The following is a 17477-nucleotide window of genomic DNA, read 5'->3' on the forward strand; positions in this document are numbered from 1 at the left end:
GTTAGGTAAATCTTAAACAAACTAACTCACTTAATAATTTAGGGACATCCTACAATAAGAAATAGTTTGTAAAGGGACTAAATGAATTTAATTAATAAGCAATAACTATACAATTATTGATATTAGCTTCTTTTGTTTTTTAATGTCAAGTGGGTGAACGCAGCCAAGGCCATTGCATTGCAATTGTATCTTTAACTTAAGATGCAATATTGCCAGTTACTTTGTGTATTTTTGCTCCACCAATGAAAATAGTTTTGAACAAAATTCTGGGTAGTTCCTAAGGCATTGTTAGGTGGCTGCTAGGTGCCTGAAGGGTTAAATCACCCAAAATGTAAATTCTGTCATCATTTACTCACCCACTTGTTGTTTCAAACCCATAATAATTTAAAAAATAAAATAAAAAAATACATGGATGAATCATTCACAATAATATCTATAACATGCATTTAGAAAATAGATGAATTTTCATTGCATTCTAGTTAGCTTACTTAGCCAAATTTAAGAACAATAGAAGTAAAATGAAAATATGTGATGTGAGTTCATGAATGTTTCTTACAGCAGGGTTAAAGTTCACGCAGTAAAAGCTGCTCTCCTCATCCAATATCAGCAGTGGTTCATTCAGATGTGTGTGGCACAACTCATCTAAATCAACACTCCAATTAGTGTAGACTTCTTCATCCATTTGATCCAGAACCTCCAATACACACTCACACACCTGCAACACCTGTTGTGCCTCAGGACTGTCTAATGGCCTAACACACACACACACACACACACACACACACACACACACACACAAAGAGTACGGCATAAGTTACATTGTTAAATATGGCACCAGAAGTAAATGTATGTGTATTTACGTGAGTGTGGTACATGTGTGATGGGTTCTTGTTTACATATGTGTAAGCTGGCTGAGGTTACTGCGGTTTGACAGGATCCGTTCTCTGAGTTCTTGAGACCATTTCAGGTTACCAGCAACGGCTGGCATGTTTTTACCAAGGACAGGACAGCCGTTCCTCATCTGCACAAAAACACAAACAGCAGCGCAAAAGTCAGTGAGTATGCTTTTATCCAAAGAAACTTTAAGTTAAGAGCCTTGCTCGACGGCTGTTTGCATAATCATATTTTGCAGTTTTACAATGTTATCGCTAGATGCTTAACAACCATCGGCCAATCGCGTGCCTCATATTCATGTACTTTGTACAGTGGTGTTTTGTTCGAAAATTTTGAATGAATGATGATTCAATGACTCACTCATAAATAGAAGACACATCTTTGTGGCAGTAGGTGGCCACAAATGACTAACACCTATAGAGAGTAACAGAAAAATCCTAACCACGCCAGAACATGAGCATCCAGTCCATATCAAGGCTGCATCCGAAATCAAAATAGTTCCCTACTATATAATAGGCGAAAAACAGTATGAAAACAGGTTGTGAAGTAATTACTTATTCAAATTAAGTACCTACTCAAGAGAGTATGCGATTTCGGACGCACCCCAAACAGGTACGCTTTTGGTATGGACTGACAAGAGGGGCGAGGTCAGAAATGTTCAAGTGGGTGGGCCTTCATAAAGCAGGGTGGGCAAAGCATAGAAACATGTCCTCCTACAATTAGTCTGAGACAACAGTTTAACACTGAGATTCTCTCATCATAATCAAGTGTATCTAAAGGATTCATTGCTAGACTTGGTTTCTTGCAGCAGTACAATTTTGACATCCAATTAAGGATTTTTCAAGTATTTACTGAAAGATATTTGCTTTGCCACGTACAAATTCAACTCCACCAATGCGCAAATCTTACAATTACGTCCTTAAGTGATAAAGATAACATTGTGGGCGGGACTAACAGAAACTGACAAATCATATTAAACCTTTCATTTTGACAAGCATATATGAAATGGACCTATATGGGGAGAGGGAAAACTAGGAAACTAATTATAATTGATAATTGACTAATAATTGACTAATTATAATTTAATCATTCTTTTAACTAAATATATAAAGTTATAGTGTGATAGGATGTTTATTATTATTATTGTATATTAAATTATTTCATACATCTATTTGGAAAATGACCAACTTCTGATTGGGTGGGCCAATATTCAAAGTGAGTGTGCCCGCCCTTAGGCAGGGCTTGGCAAACTAGCCCAATTCTTTTTATATCATACATGCATGTGTATTAGAATTTATTGAAGTCATTAAAACTGAACCTACATTATAAAATTGACCCGAGATCAGTTTCAAACCAGTTAAAATCATTGACTCGTTCATGGGTTCACCAGATCAGCAGTGGCGAACCATTGGAAAGCTCTCTGAACCCCTGATTTAAAAAAAAGATTCATAAAGCTTTGGAAGCTTCATGAAGAAATTTTTCAAAAGCGCCAATTGCTACTAAAACTCATTTGGTCAAATTCTCCCAAATTTCATTCTGAAATTATGTCATTCATACCTTCTCTCTGTGGGTTTCCAGCATGTGCTGACAGAGGTTGACCTCCTCCTGGAACATGACCAGCAGCTGAGAGTAGTTTGGAGCAAAAAGCTGGTGAACCCTCTGCCTCTCCAACAGAGTACCAAAGATCTGTAGGAGCTACACACACAGGTTTTCACTGATAGTGACTAAAAGAGAGGAATTTTCCAAACACACTTAAATGATTAAACAGTAAAGTCTTGTGTTTGTGTTTGGCAGACTGCATGCAAGTCTGTTTCTTCATTACTGAGCCGCTGTGTGTGTGTGTGTGTGTGTGTGTGTGTGTGTGTGTGTGTGTGTGTGTGTGTGTGTGTGTGTGTGTGTGTGTGTGTGTGTGTGTGTGTGTGTGTGTGTGTGTGTGTGTGTGTGTGTGTGTGTGTGTGTGTGTGTGTTAGTGTTAGTTACCTTAAAAGCAGACTCTAAGCCTGGGGAGTGTTGGAAGGCCAAGTTTATTACTGTTCCCAGCCTTTGGTCAAAATCTCTGTTCTGTTCCATGAATCGATTATAGTCACACACAAACTCCTAGAAAACACAGGGGAGAGTGTGATTGTACACATATGTATATGAATATGAGCACAATCAGCACATACACTATTGTTCAAAAGTTTGGGGTCAGTAAGATTATTTCATTTTCCTTTTTTCTTTTTTAAGGAATTGGTACTTTTATTCAGCAAGGATACATTGGAAATGACAGTAAAGAGATTTATAGTGTAACAAAAGATTTCCATTTCAAATAAATGCTGAATTCTTTTTAATTTTCTATTCATCAAAGAATCCTGGATGTATCATGGGACATGGTTTCAACAAAAAATATTAAGCAGCACAACTGTTTTCAACACTGATAATAATAATAAAAAATGTTTCTTGAGCATCAAATCAGCATATAAGGATGATTTCTGAAGGATCATGTGACACTGAAGACTGGAGTAATGATGCTGAAAATTCAGCTTTGCCTATTCAGCTATTCACAGGAATAAATTAGATTTTAAAATATATTATTAAAATAGAAAACGGGTGTTTTAAATTGTAATAATATTTTACAACATTATCTACCTTGTTGTTGTAGTCAAGTGGATCATATTTGCTCTCTCTCAAAGTTCTCCAGCTGTCCATGAACTCGTCATTCATGCTGTACACCATATCACTGAGAATCTTTCCTCTAGAGCCGCCCAGCTCAATCCGTTCCAGCTTTAGAAAGTCCAGAGCTGAGGCAAACAACTCCTGAAAGACAAACACTGAATTAATTTAAAAATGCTTACAAAAAGATGAATAAAATTGCTTAAAAGTAGCTAACATCAAGATTTTTTTTAAGTGTAATAATGGTCTAATCACTGACTTTACCACATCTGATACAACCAAAAACCTAAATGGTATGCATGCACTAAAAAAAGAAAATGATTTAAGCCAAGTGTAAATATTTTGTCCGTAAATTGTTTTATCAATGGTATTGCCAAAGGGAAAAAAATGGCTTAACCTCTAAACAATATTACAAACTGTGAGAAGGAGTACATAGAAATGTTTACTTTTACAATCTTGTCATGCATGTTTCTTTGGCAAACATTTGAATTTTTCAGGATTGTTTTTCTGCAACCGTCAAGATCGGAAGAATATATACTGAGCTTTTTTTCAGTGTGGATGGATGTGTGTGCACACACCTCAATCATGCGCAGTCTCTCCATGATGCAGTCAGTGCGGTGAAACACAAGCTCAGAGGGAAAGTCCCATGGTTTGACCGCAAGTCCTGGACGGCCATATGGTCCAGTGGGTGTCAGTTTGTCTCTGTGCTGCTGGAAATTCCGCTTGAATGTCCAAAACACCTGGATGGCCTTCCGAACCCGGTCCATACCCTCCTCTAACTCCATTTTGAAGAGCTCCTCAGGAATTAGATACACAGACGCCTGCAGAAACATGTACACAAACACACATTATATAAACGCCACATCATACAACAATAGTCTAGATAAGAGGATAATACGAATTCACATAAGCAAACAAACACACCTTGTCAATGAGTAGGTTGCAGAACTCTGTGAGTAGCGTGACGATGCGTGGTGGGCGGCAGTAGAAGTGAGAGTGTGTCCAGATGAGAGCAAGTGTGTGAAACAGAGCGGGGATCAGAGGCTCCAGATCAGTGAAGCTCCGCTCCTCGAACGCAGCTATGGGCCGCCGTAAGTTCCTCAAGTGTAGGTCTATGTCTTCTGCCTCCATCACCGCTAGAAAATAAAATGAGTAGACAGTAGCTTTGAGGGTCCAATGTGGGATTTGAACCTACAAGCTTTCACTTATCAGCCTAGATTTGAACTATAAGACCACACTACATTATGCAAATAATAAGTTTACATCAAAATCAAGTTGAATTAAAGTGTCTGTACACTTTTAAAATGTGATTACCATGGTTGACTTTTTGAATAATGCCATAAAAGGAATCATAGTAACTGCTCTTGATCCTCAGCAGAATTTCCAGCACCTGATCAACTTTTGGGTTCTGCAGCTGCACAAATAAACCAGAGTTGGAGTCAATTTAAATTCAGTCAATTTTAACGTTAAAATAAACATAAAATTAGGTTGTAGTAAACGACAATTGATTCTCCTTTCCAGAAGGAAATATTAGTAGTCGCATGGGAGAAAATGAATAGTGTACATTTAAACTAGTTTGTGAAATTTATGAGAAGTTTATTGTGAAGAGAGAGACTGATTAAATATAACCTCGATATTTGATTAAAGCCAATCACAATTAATGTAAATGTTAGAAAGAGATTGCAAATATTACATACAATCACTGGCGTTGTTTCACATTTTGAACACCGACCATTCATCTCCAATTTTAATATATTAATCTAGTTTCTGCACCACTATAGCATCACCAAACAGGTTTCCTGGTAACATGCGATACATTTCTATAATGACAACAGTAAAAAAAAATTTGTTTACTATTTGTATCAGTAGATATCCAAGACGGAAAGAAAAAAAATTAGATGGGCTGAAATAACGAATGAAAAATATTTTTGTCCTGCAAGCACTATAATGAAAGGTCTTAAATCCTAAACTCTGACATCAGCACATTTAAAATATGTATAAAAGCATACACACGGAAATCGACTTCATTTCCACCTGTTTCTGGATCCCTAATAAGTTTTCTTTCTGTTTAGTCCAGAAACTGAGCTCCACCGTGGGGCCTGGGTGGTCCCCCTGGTGCAGGAGCTTAGACGAGTCCCGCTGCAGCACAGAGCCCATCAGTCCACACCACTGGATCACCATGGTCTCAATGGAGTACAATAACGCCCTGTCAATCAGACAGAAATCCGATCTACACAGACACAGATATGTTACAGGACATCACAAACTTGGTAAATGTTTGAAAAAGATGATTGAATGATTGACAGGCACACGCTCACACCTGAGCTGGTGCTCATCTTTTCTCTCCACACACAGCGGCAGGGGCAGTAGAGTTCGTCCTTGTGCTCGCCCTCTCAGTGTGACTGCTTCACTGCACAGATGCTCAAGGTGCCTGCAAATGTCCTGACCGACCACCCGGGGCCAGGCGGACTGATTCAGGGGACTTCCCAGCACTGAGACGAACACCTACACAAACATACCCTCACTGACTGTGGATTTTTTCATTCACACCTGCTCTCAGAGCCAATAAGAGTTATGATTTAACTTCCGTTAAAATTTTGCATAGGATGGCCTACCTCCAATCAGTGTTGTTAACTAAAACTAAAACTATTAGGGATGCACCGATATGGAAATTTTGTCTGATACCGATAACCGATCATTTTTTATATTTCAAAGCCGATTACCGACCGGATATTGGCCGACAAATCTAAATCTATATAATTTTTGAGAGCCATCCGAAGTGTCTCGGCTGAAGGAAATAATCCATAATTTATCCGCTTTAAGATATCGGCCAAATTTTATTTATTGGGTCGATAACAATAACATTAAAAATGAACATATATTGGCCGACATCGATATGGTGGACGATGTATTGTGCATCCCTAAAAACTATTAAAATGTATTTTGTTAAAGGCAGGGTAGGCAGGTTTTTTCTAAAACACTTTTTCCCAAATTTGTTTAAACTGTCTTTATATACCAATACATATCTAAAATGTAAGTACTCTGAAAAGGAGAGTATAAAAATCGAGTGTCTGTAGTCCTCTCAGGGCTGCAATAAACACAGCTACTTATTCCATTCGGAACGAATGCAATGATTGGCTGTGCGACTGTCACTCTCCCTCGCTACCATGGCTACCACCTCTGCTGCTACAGGAGCTGCCCACATGCGCGCACTCGGTTGACTAGCTCATTTCGGAAGAGGAGAGGATCTCATCGTGGAAGCTCTTACATGCAAAACACCGTATATGTTATGAATCTTACACGAAATTCACCTTCATCACAGTGTAACTGATGGTAATGGAAAACGTGTATCAATGCAACCTGTTTTTAGCTTTGCCTTGTTACTAGCTCTTCACCGAATCAAACTCAATATATTTTAAACTTTACCAGTATCGATATGCTAGCTTGATAGTGAGTACTAACAGCCATGTTAGTTGTTTATATTCATAATGATAGAGTTCGGTATTTTCTTACATGTGATTCTGACATGATGTCACTCCATGCACTGCGCTCCTTTCCGCTCGGCGCTGGTAAACACGTCCTCCAGCTATTGAGTTTGATTCGGTAACGAGCTAGTCAACCGAGTGCGCGCATGTGGGCAGCTCCTGTAACAGCAGGGGTGGTAGCCATGGTAGCGAGGGAGAGTGACAGTCGCCCAGCCAATCATTTCATTCGTTCCGAATGGAAAGTGTAGCTGTGTTTATTGCAGCCCTGAGAGGACTACAGACACTCGATTTTTATACTCTCCTTTTCAGAGTACTTACATTTTAAATATGTATTGGTATATAAAGACAGTTTAAAGGGGAAATGAAGCAGTCAGTCAAGTTTACATAATTTACAAGATGGATTACCACTATAATCAAAAATTATAAAAGAAACATGACAAATGTTAACATATAAAAGAAAAAAGAAACACCGTTATGTCTTTCGAGCGGCAAGGGCGCCGCCATTGCGCAGTATTATAACTGGTGACGTCACGGGGTTGGTTGGCTCTGTGCTGAGTTCAGTAAAATACAGTGAAAGATGCATGTAAGCTGGTCGATCCAGCGAACAACTAACGTTAGGTACAGTCATTGTTGGCTAACAGCTGTAAGCATGAACTAGCAGCTAATGATAACTTAGTGTTTAGCTAGTGAACTTTATTAGTACCAGACAAAAAGACGACGTCTAACGTTAACAAACTGCACATGGAAACATTGTTCGTGATGTCTGCAATCATATTCCTGTCTCTTGTCAACACCATGGTCAAGATCAGCGTCTTGACAGCAGATGGATCGTGCTATCGTGGCGTAATAATCTGTTTGGTTGTAAAATGTATGAATGAAATGAAATCGAATGTATCGTCCTGTGGAATCATTCATTCACAGACAGCAGAAGATGTTCAACTAATAAAGATCTTCATCGCTGGCAAACAAATTGATAGATTTGCCGATTTGCTTTCACTAGACTGTACTGTAGGTCCACGGCCACTTCATCCAACGCTCTTGATGTTCTTAAATCTTCCTGTTACAACTCCGAGTCGAATGTGAATAGAAAGCGCGTAAGTGATTCAGTGCGTGAGGAAACTGAACAGATCATTCAAACTGATTCGCGAACCGATTTAGACAGATCTGCCAACTTGTTTGATGAAGTCTTTGAACAGAAACGACAAAAAAAAAAGAGTGATTCATTTGTAAATTGAGCATTGCTCGTGCCCATAAAAAAAGATACAGCCCAAATGGCCCAAATCTCGTTATATACAGGGATGCAAACGGCGCACTTTATTTTAATGCAAACATGTTGTTAAATGCGCAGTTTATTCCAAGCGTGCTGTATCTTTTTTATGGGCACGAGCGATGCTCAATTTACAAATGAATCACTCTTTTTTTTGTCGTTTCTGTTCAAAGACTTCATCAAACAAGTTGGCAGATCTGTCTAAATCGGTTCGCGAATCAGTTTGAATGATCTGTTCAGTTTCCTCACGCACTGAATCACTTACGCGCTTTCTATTCACACTCGACTCGGAGTTGTAACAGGAAGATTTAAGAACATCAAGAGCGTTGGATGAAGTGGCCGTGGACCTACAGTACAGTCTAGTGAAAGCAAATCGGCAAATCTATCAATTTGTTTGCCAGCGATGAAGATCTTTATTAGTTGAACATCTTCTGCTGTCTGTGAATGAATGATTCCACAGGACGATACATTCGATTTCATTTCATTCAGGTAATACATTTTACAACCAAACAGATTATTACGCCACGATAGCACGATCCATCTGCTGTCAAGACGCTGATCTTGATCATGGTGTTGACAAGAGACAGGAATATGATTGCAGACATCACGAACAATGTTTCCATGTGCAGTTTGTTAACGTTAGACGTCGTCTTTTTGTCTGGTACTAATAAAGTTCACTAGCTAAACACTAAGTTATCATTAGCTGCTAGTTCATGCTTACAGCTGTTAGCCAACAATGACTGTACCTAACGTTAGTTGTTCGCTGGATCGACCAGCTTACATGCATCTTTCACTGTATTTTACTGAACTCAGCACAGAGCCAACCAACCCCGTGACGTCACCAGTTATAATACTGCGCAATGGCGGCGCCCTTGCCGCTCGAAAGACATAACGGTGTTTCTTTTTTCTTTTATATGTTAACATTTGTCATGTTTCTTTTATAATTTTTGATTATAGTGGTAATCCATCTTGTAAATTATGTAAACTTGACTGACTGCTTCATTTCCCCTTTAAACAAATTTGGGAAAAGGTGTTTTAGAAAAAACCTGCCTACCCAGCCTTTAAGTGAAATAAAATAAAATAAAATATAAATATTAGATGAAAAACAAATAAAAAACCTAAATGAAAATGAGAAATAACAAGCTGAAGTCGAAGTACTAAATTTATAAAATTGGCATAAAAATATCATTTAAAATAAACAGGCACATTTAAAAAAAAATGAATGGAAAATTAAAATTGAAAAATTAAAACTAACTCAAAATATTAATAGTCTATAATACTATTTAAATAAAACTAAAATTACACAGCCTCAATCCAAGTAATATTGCCTAAGAGTCACAGCAACTACAAAGCAGACATTTAGCAGACAGTTCAATACTAAGTTAAGCTTAAACACACATCTAAAGAAAGTCTAATTCTAAAGTGCTACATTATTTTATCCTGTCAGGGTAAACTGATTATATATATATATATATATATATATACACACACAAAACTCATTATTAGGAACACCTGTTCAATGTCTCATTAATGCAATTATCTAATCAACCAATCACATGGCAGTTGCTTCAATGCATTTAGGGGTGTGGTCCTGGTCAAGACAATCTCCTGAACTTCAAACTGAATGTCAGAATGGGAAAGAAAGGTGATTTAAGCAATTTTGAGCGTGGCATGGTTGTTGGTGCCAGACGGGCCGGTCTGAGTATTTCACAATCTGCTCAGTTACTGGGATTTTCACGCACAACCATTTCTAGGGTTTACAAAGAATGCTGTGAAAAGGGAAAAACATCCAGTATGCGGCAGTCCTGTGGGCGAAAATGCCTTGTTGATGCTAGAGGTCAGAGGAGAATGGGCCGACTGATTCAAGCTGATAGAAGAGCAACTTTGAAATAACCACTCGTTACAACCGAGGTATGCAGCAAAGCATTTGTGAAGCCACAACACGCACAACCTTGAGGCGGATGGGCTACAACAGCAGAAGACCCCACCGGGTACCACTCATCTCCACTACAAATAGGAAAAAGAGGCTACAATTTGCTAGAGCTCACCAAAATTGGACCGTTGAAGACTGTAAAAATGTTGCCTGGTCTGATGAGTCTCGATTTCTGTTGAGACATTCAGATGGTAGAGTCAGAATTTGGCGTAAACAGAATGAGAACATGGATCCATCATGCCTTGTTACCACTGTGCAGGCTGTTGGTGGTGGTGTAATGGTGTGGGGGAAGTTTTCTTGGCACACTTTAGGCCCCTTAGTGCCAATTGGGCATCGTTTAAATGCCACGGCCTACCTGAGCATTGTTTCTGACCATGTCCATCCCTTTATGGCCACCATGTACCCATCCTCTGATGGCTACTTCCAGCAGGATAATGCACCATGTCACAAAGCTCGAATCATTTCAAATTGGTTTCTTGAACATGACAATGAGTTCACTGTACTAAAATGGCCCCCACAGTCACCAGATCTCAACCCAATAGAGCATCTTTGGGATGTGGTGGAACGGGAGCTTCGTGCCCTGGATGTGCATCCCACAAATCTCCATCAACTGCAAGATGCTATCCTATCAATATGGGCCAACATTTCTAAAGAATGCTTTCAGCACCTTGTTGAATCAATGCCACTTAGAATTAAGGCAGTTCTGAAGGTGAAATGGGGTCAAACACAGTATTAGTATGGTGTTCCTAATAATCCTTTAGGTGAGTGTGTATATATATATATATATATATATATATATATATATATATATATATATATATATATACACATATACACACACACATTTTTAAATAGATAGAGTGAATTCTGTATAATATAATATAATATAATTTTATTATATATTAAAAATGAATAATTTTCCATTCTATTCTAAAAGGTGCAGGACTGGAGGATTTCTGGTTACCTGAGAGATGAGCACAGGAGCGTGGTCCATGGGTTGTGCTGCAACCTCTCCAAGCCAGAGCTGGGTTCTAAAGGTGGTTTTGGAGATGACACCCTTCTTTTTTTTAAGAACACACAAAAGCTTGGTCCTCCAGGGAGAGGAGCTCTTTGGGGAGGAAAAGACGGGTGTAGTGCTTTCAGAAGCGAAAGCACTCGAAACAAGTGATGACTTATTTCGAATACCAAAAGCCAATCAGTGCATTGAACATTGGAGACAGTTCCAGTAGAAATGCTACATGGCATTCAAACACAGCAAGGCAGACCTGGGAATTTTGTTGTTATTAGTCCCAACATTTAAGATGAGTGTGTATGTGTTTATTTGATATAGGGGTGAGATGGGGCACCACCTAACTTACTTGGGGCTAGTTGTAACGCACTTGTTTTAAATACTTCCACACATGCTAGCATGACGAAACAGTGTATTTACTAGTTTCCATATCAACACTATATAGAGAAAAAGAATTGTGCCAAAATTCAGAAATCTTTGGAATATATCACTGAACATTTATTTAACCATAGCAAAAGTAAATTTCTTACTTATGTTACATTTTTTATCTCTGTTTTTTGTGTTTATTTACAATTAGACAAATCTGATATTATTTTAACCTACAATCTGTTATTTAACAGTTGAGATAGTTCTTTAATACTTCACTAACTAGCAGAAGACACTAGCAGAGTTTAAATCCCAGATGCACAGGTGGGGCAAGCTCTAACACTGCGTTACAATGTGCTCCTATTAAAACCATGCTATTCTGTGATGTTAGCGATATAATTCACATTAACAACTTTTATGAATTCTATTGAGAGACCATAAAAAGAGGTAAATAAAGACTGAGAATCAATGTTCAGAAATTATTAATTATTATTATGTTTTGTGTTTCCCAGTGTGTCCGTTGTCAAACTCAAAGATGTGTTTATTTCTTATTATTAAAAAATGCCATTATTTTATAAGAAAAAGTTAATAATTGTATTTTATTGAGAACATATTTTAGTTTGTCTTGTATATTTTTCAGATTAGATCAGATAATATTTTAAGCTGTCATATGGTCATGTTACAATGTGCCCCTTACAAGTTACAAAATGCCCCACCTGGGGCATGTTGTCACATTTCACTTCCATTCTTTCGGGGTAAATAAAGAAAAAAAGTATACACTGTATTAATGAAACAAAACCACACAATTGTATTAATGCGGGTAAAAATAAATACTGTAACTAAGTAGGTTTACACAAACTGAGAAAGTCAAAGAGCGTTATGTTGTGCCCCGCTTTCCCCTACTCACCTGTTCATCTCCTGTATGAAGAGTTCCTCCTGGTCCCACAAACAAAATGATATACTCTCGCCAGCCCTGGTCCAGGAAGTCAAGCAGAGCCCTCTGATTCTCCTCCAATCCAATAAAACGGTTCCATTTGTCTGTTTTGAGGCGTAGAACGGTGAAGGCCTGTTCCCTCATGAAGTCCACTCTTTCATCAGAGATGGCGCTCATCTTCACCTGCTCCATAGGAACACGTACACCGGCCTCAGCCATACTGAGACACAAAATAAAAGAGGGGAACTACCAAGTCCAGGGTAAACTGTCCATTTAAATCTACCAACCTAAGACTTTATCATATCGTGGTATCTCTTACCTCTAGCAGACTTCTATCCGTTTTCTGAGTCTGATCCAGCTGGTTTTATATCATTAGTAGGCTATATTTCCATCACAAAAATGGATGATGTCCCACACACTGGGTCGTCCTTTGCCTTCTTCTCAAGTGGGGGAGAGAAACTGAACTCCTCCTGTAGAGCCAGGCCACTGTGGTAACAGGGTCAATGGCTTTTGTGTTTCTGTACCCCCGTTGTGAGAGAGAAGCACACACCTGGCACTAATGAAACCCGAGTGCGCATTGGAAAAGCCAGCAAGGGTATCAGGTGTATGTTTGCATAAACACACTGTATAACCTGATACCTACACATCCAGCTGGATAATTTGAGCTGATCTGATGCACCGTCATTCGTGTAATACACAATGTATTTTAAAACTGATTCATATAGTTCTGAAGCACATTCAGTTGAGAAATTAAGCTACAGCAACTTAAATCTACAGCATCATGTCGCTCTGACACCTTTAAAATGAAGTGATTTGCTGTCACTGACTAGAAGAAGTAGCACACTGGCCTCTACTGACGCCAACGTTTAAATGTCCGCAAAAGTGTTCTATGAAGAACTGAAGTTTTAGTCCAGCACAATAGGTGGCAGCAATCCATATAATTGGACATCGGCCTACTCATAACCAGAGGTCAAATTGTAAAAACAAAAACAAATGGTGTGGTGGAAGTTCTCTCCTTTTTTAAAAAGTAAAAAAAATGCGCTTGAACCGTTGTCTTTGTCATTTTGAACAACGCGGAAAATTACGAAAGCTAGCTTGACCCAGAGTAATTAGCCGCGTTTCCATTACCCTTCAAATTGCGCAAATTGAAATTGCGAATTAAAAATACGCTCAATGGAAACATGTCAATTTCGCAAAAACTCCCATTTATCGCAAAAAAGTTTTTACGCTCGCATGAGGTGGTTTTTCAGGCAATTCGAAAAAGGAATATTTCGCAAAACTGCAATGGAAACAGTTTTTGCGCAATTACAGTCACCTGACTTAGAAGGCGCGTGTGTTTGGGGTCCGTGTAGGCTATTGCGTCCATTCGTTTTTCCATAGGCTATAATAGAATAGCAAAAAAAGACTTCTCATACAAAAAAAGAAATATAACACAAACTCATTTTCCAAAACTGTAAAAGGTTATATAAAAATAATACATTCATCAATTATTTTATGATAAATATATTACTGTCTTAAGTGAAGTCATTTATAGTTATAAACGCAAATAATAATAATAATTATTATTATAGCCTATTAGGCTACATTTATTAGGCTACATTTATTAGGCTACATATTTAGAAGGCGCTTTTATCCAAAAAAGGAACAAAGCAATTCGTCAAATGTCATTCATAATACAGGTTAGACAATAATACAGGGCTAAGATTATCACAAATAAACACAAGATTTTGACGTATATCCAAGGGTTTGTGGAGCGCGCACTGGATGACGGAAGCGCGGGCGCGAACACTTGAATTTTCCTGTCAACAGTGGAAACAACTTAAAATACTCTATAATTTATGGTCATACAGAAAATTATAATACATAATCCGCAACTACTTTTATTTGTGTAAACTCACAATAACAAGAAAACGTTCTTCTTTTGCTAAATAAATCAGGCGCGCTTTCATGATCTCCGTGAACTGGAACATGTCTCAGAAATGAACTGAAACAAAATATAGCCTATAGGCTAAAGCTTGAACGAACAAATTCAAATCGAAAGCAAATACCTTCTGATTATGTAATCCATATGAAAGGTGCATTTCTCTCTAAAGGCGCATCCCATCCGCTTTACAGTGGAGATGAAAATATGTTTGCAGTCGTCACTAACACTGTAGTTATTAATAAACAATTAAAATGCCTAGTTATTTTTTCAGACACATTTATTATAATTAGCCTATAATCACCTATAAATCACCTAGGCTATGGTTCCAGAGACATGGCTCAGTCGGGCTGGTTTTCAATTAGGCTACGGGTTAAAAAAGGAAAAATAAATGGTCGCAAAAGTACACGGACCGTTTGGACAGAATACGAGACAAAGTTCTTTATTAAATTCATAAAAGAAAAAAGAATTGCAGGAATACTGGATTCTAAACCTCAAAGAAATGCCACAATCAAGACCTTGGAGCAGAAATGAGGGAGAAACACGCAAAAACACCTCATGTGCCGTTCACAGTATTAGGGTCTTTCCTTACCATTAATGCTTGGATAACACACCACGTCTCCTTCCATTAATAATAATAATGTCTTGTGCGGTGGCTGCACGTCTATTCACATGTGTTAAACCTAAACGTCCAAAGTCGCATAACATCGGTTAATGGAAACGCCGTCATATCGCAATAGTTTTTTATCGATATTTAGAAAAAACGCAAAAGTTTTGCGCAAATCTGTAATGGAAACGCGGCTACTGACAATGTGGGAGTGGCGTGCGTATATCGAGACGAGGGACCTCACAAAGGACCTCACCTGACTGCAGGCTGTCTGCAGATCGGGGCGGGGCGGCACATACCTACTCTGATTGGTTCAAACGTCTTTCATAACCGTCTATGTTCATAACATGATAGAAAATCTATTCGTAGTTGTAGGAAGGAGTATGTCATTTAAAAAACTGGAAAAGCTGCGGTTTCACAAAGCCTTCATAATAATGCACGTAAGGGAAAATAAATAAAAAGCATTAGCCGTCTAACTTGCAATGTGCCTGAAATCATTGTTTCATTGTCAGAAATCATTGTTACCTGTAATGATTCTGACAGAACGTGCCAAAAGTCTTTTGCTGTAGTAATGAACGCGACGTTCACGCGCATCTGACTCTGACTGATCGACAACGCGTTTTTATTTTAGTGCTATACTTTGTGGTTATTTCATCAAACAGTTTCGTAAATTCATCAAAATTAAGTTACAATTTTACGCACGCATTTTAGACATTATAAGTGATGTTGTCTGTTTCAGGTGCGGCCAAAGTTAGACTGGAAAACACCACATTTTGACACATTTTTTTTGCTCAAATTGTATCGGAAAATCTCACAGTCCTCGTGGTCAAATATTGTGATTCACTTTAAGAAGTATTAAATCGAGTCGAGATCAACGAGACCCGTTTCGTGACCGAATCTTTTAAATCAACTGATTCACAATAAATTACATTGAATGATTCATTTGTGAATTTTCTAGAGGATTAAACTCAAAGTAGCTAACAACTCACAGCGACTTAAGTTGACAAAAACACCTGAAATTGTCAGATTCTCAGATTAAATGTGCTCTAGACTGAGCTAACCTATTTGAGCTCTTATTTGTGTGGCATTAAACACGGGGCTTTACCTCTTCAGGGGACCTTCATCCACCACAATTATTATCTACATTCACTCAATCATCTTAATCACAAAGCGCAAGTTATCTTAAGGCACACAATTACAAACATTTTAAACAGCTGTATGCTATAACGATATTCAATTCAGTAAATAACAGTAAAACGTTTTAGGTTTCAAACTGATCCCGTTATGCAAGTGTCCCAAAAATGTCAATTTAAAGGGCATATTGCAGGTTAGAGGACCCAACGAGTCAACGTATAGAAAAACAATGTAGTAATTAGATTTTCTTTAAAATATACTTAAAAAAACGTTACATTGGCTTCTGGAGTCGTTTTTGTGAGAGAATTTTACTTCCGCATCTGAAAATGGGCGTGACGGGCGTGACGTAACGGGCGGGAGAGCGGTCGACTCAAACCATTCAAACAACAGGAAAACAATGGATCGCAATGACATTTCGGACATACTCCTATGACAGACCACGGACGACAGCCTTACAATTATGAGCCTGCTATGCTGCTGAGAGAGCAGGGACAGGCCAGGATTAATGTTAGACAGAACAACGGTCAGAGGAGACACACATTATTGCAAAAGTATTATTATAAAAAAACTTGCGTGGAGTGAGTGTGCGCAGCCGCAGTTTATTGCATCACGCTATTTTTGATTAGCCTAGCTGTCAGATACTGAGTAAACATTAAAAGAACAGGCCTATTCAATCTTCCCTGGATGTTTTTTTTAACAAAGAAATTAAATAATAGCAATCAGGAGAATGGAAGCAGGAATAAAAAAAAGAGGACTATAGTGCTGTCGGCAAAACATTATACCACTGCAATAAAAACTGCACTGCAACAAAAAGGTAAGGTATATGTGTTTTTATATTTAATGCTGTTCACTGTGAGTTTTAATTAATAGTGTAATAGAGTTAATTGTGCATCGTTCATTCTGTTTGGTAAAATGTGAGGTGTATCGTTCGATAATGTCGTTGTTCTACATGCACAGAGGGGAATGCAGGCCTATTTAAAACGCAGCCACGGCAGGTGTCGTGGTGAGAGACCACCGCTAACTTATATAGCCTATATACACGTTCGCTAACGATATACATTGTGCTCACAATATTGTACAGATTATTACCATCGTATATCAGTTAATAGCAAAGCTATTATTGGTCATCTAGGAGTATTGGAATTTACCAATAACAGAATAAACTAAGCTTTGATCAGGCGCGTATGTCATGCTCATTAATATCCATCCAGACTAACGTTACATGATATAACTTAGCGTTTTCTCATCGAGAGACAGATAGATATTTTTATTCCT

At 38.2% G+C, this 17477-nt stretch overlaps 1 protein-coding gene across 1 annotated transcript in view; it reads right to left on the reverse strand.

Moving 5' to 3' along the window:
• Positions 1-11375, reverse strand: part of dnah9l (dynein, axonemal, heavy polypeptide 9 like) — a 50393-nt gene extending 39018 nt beyond the window's left edge. The window contains exons 1-11 of the mRNA XM_056267105.1: positions 11196-11375; positions 5867-6051; positions 5581-5776; positions 4861-4960; positions 4471-4682; positions 4125-4367; positions 3523-3690; positions 2875-2991; positions 2452-2589; positions 897-1021; positions 557-752 (exon numbers count right to left, since the gene is read on the reverse strand). Coding sequence (XP_056123080.1) covers positions 557-752; positions 897-1021; positions 2452-2589; positions 2875-2991; positions 3523-3690; positions 4125-4367; positions 4471-4682; positions 4861-4960; positions 5581-5776; positions 5867-6051; positions 11196-11225 — 1710 coding nt within the window. The 5' untranslated portion in view covers positions 11226-11375. The remainder of the gene's footprint in view (positions 1-556; positions 753-896; positions 1022-2451; positions 2590-2874; positions 2992-3522; positions 3691-4124; positions 4368-4470; positions 4683-4860; positions 4961-5580; positions 5777-5866; positions 6052-11195) is intronic.
• Positions 11376-17477: the final 6102 nt, after the last annotated feature.

This window comes from Rhinichthys klamathensis, unplaced genomic scaffold, assembly GCF_029890125.1.
Source record: "Rhinichthys klamathensis goyatoka isolate OS25496 unplaced genomic scaffold, OSU_Roscu_1.1 h1tg000254l_1, whole genome shotgun sequence".
NCBI lineage: Eukaryota > Metazoa > Chordata > Actinopteri > Cypriniformes > Leuciscidae > Rhinichthys > Rhinichthys klamathensis.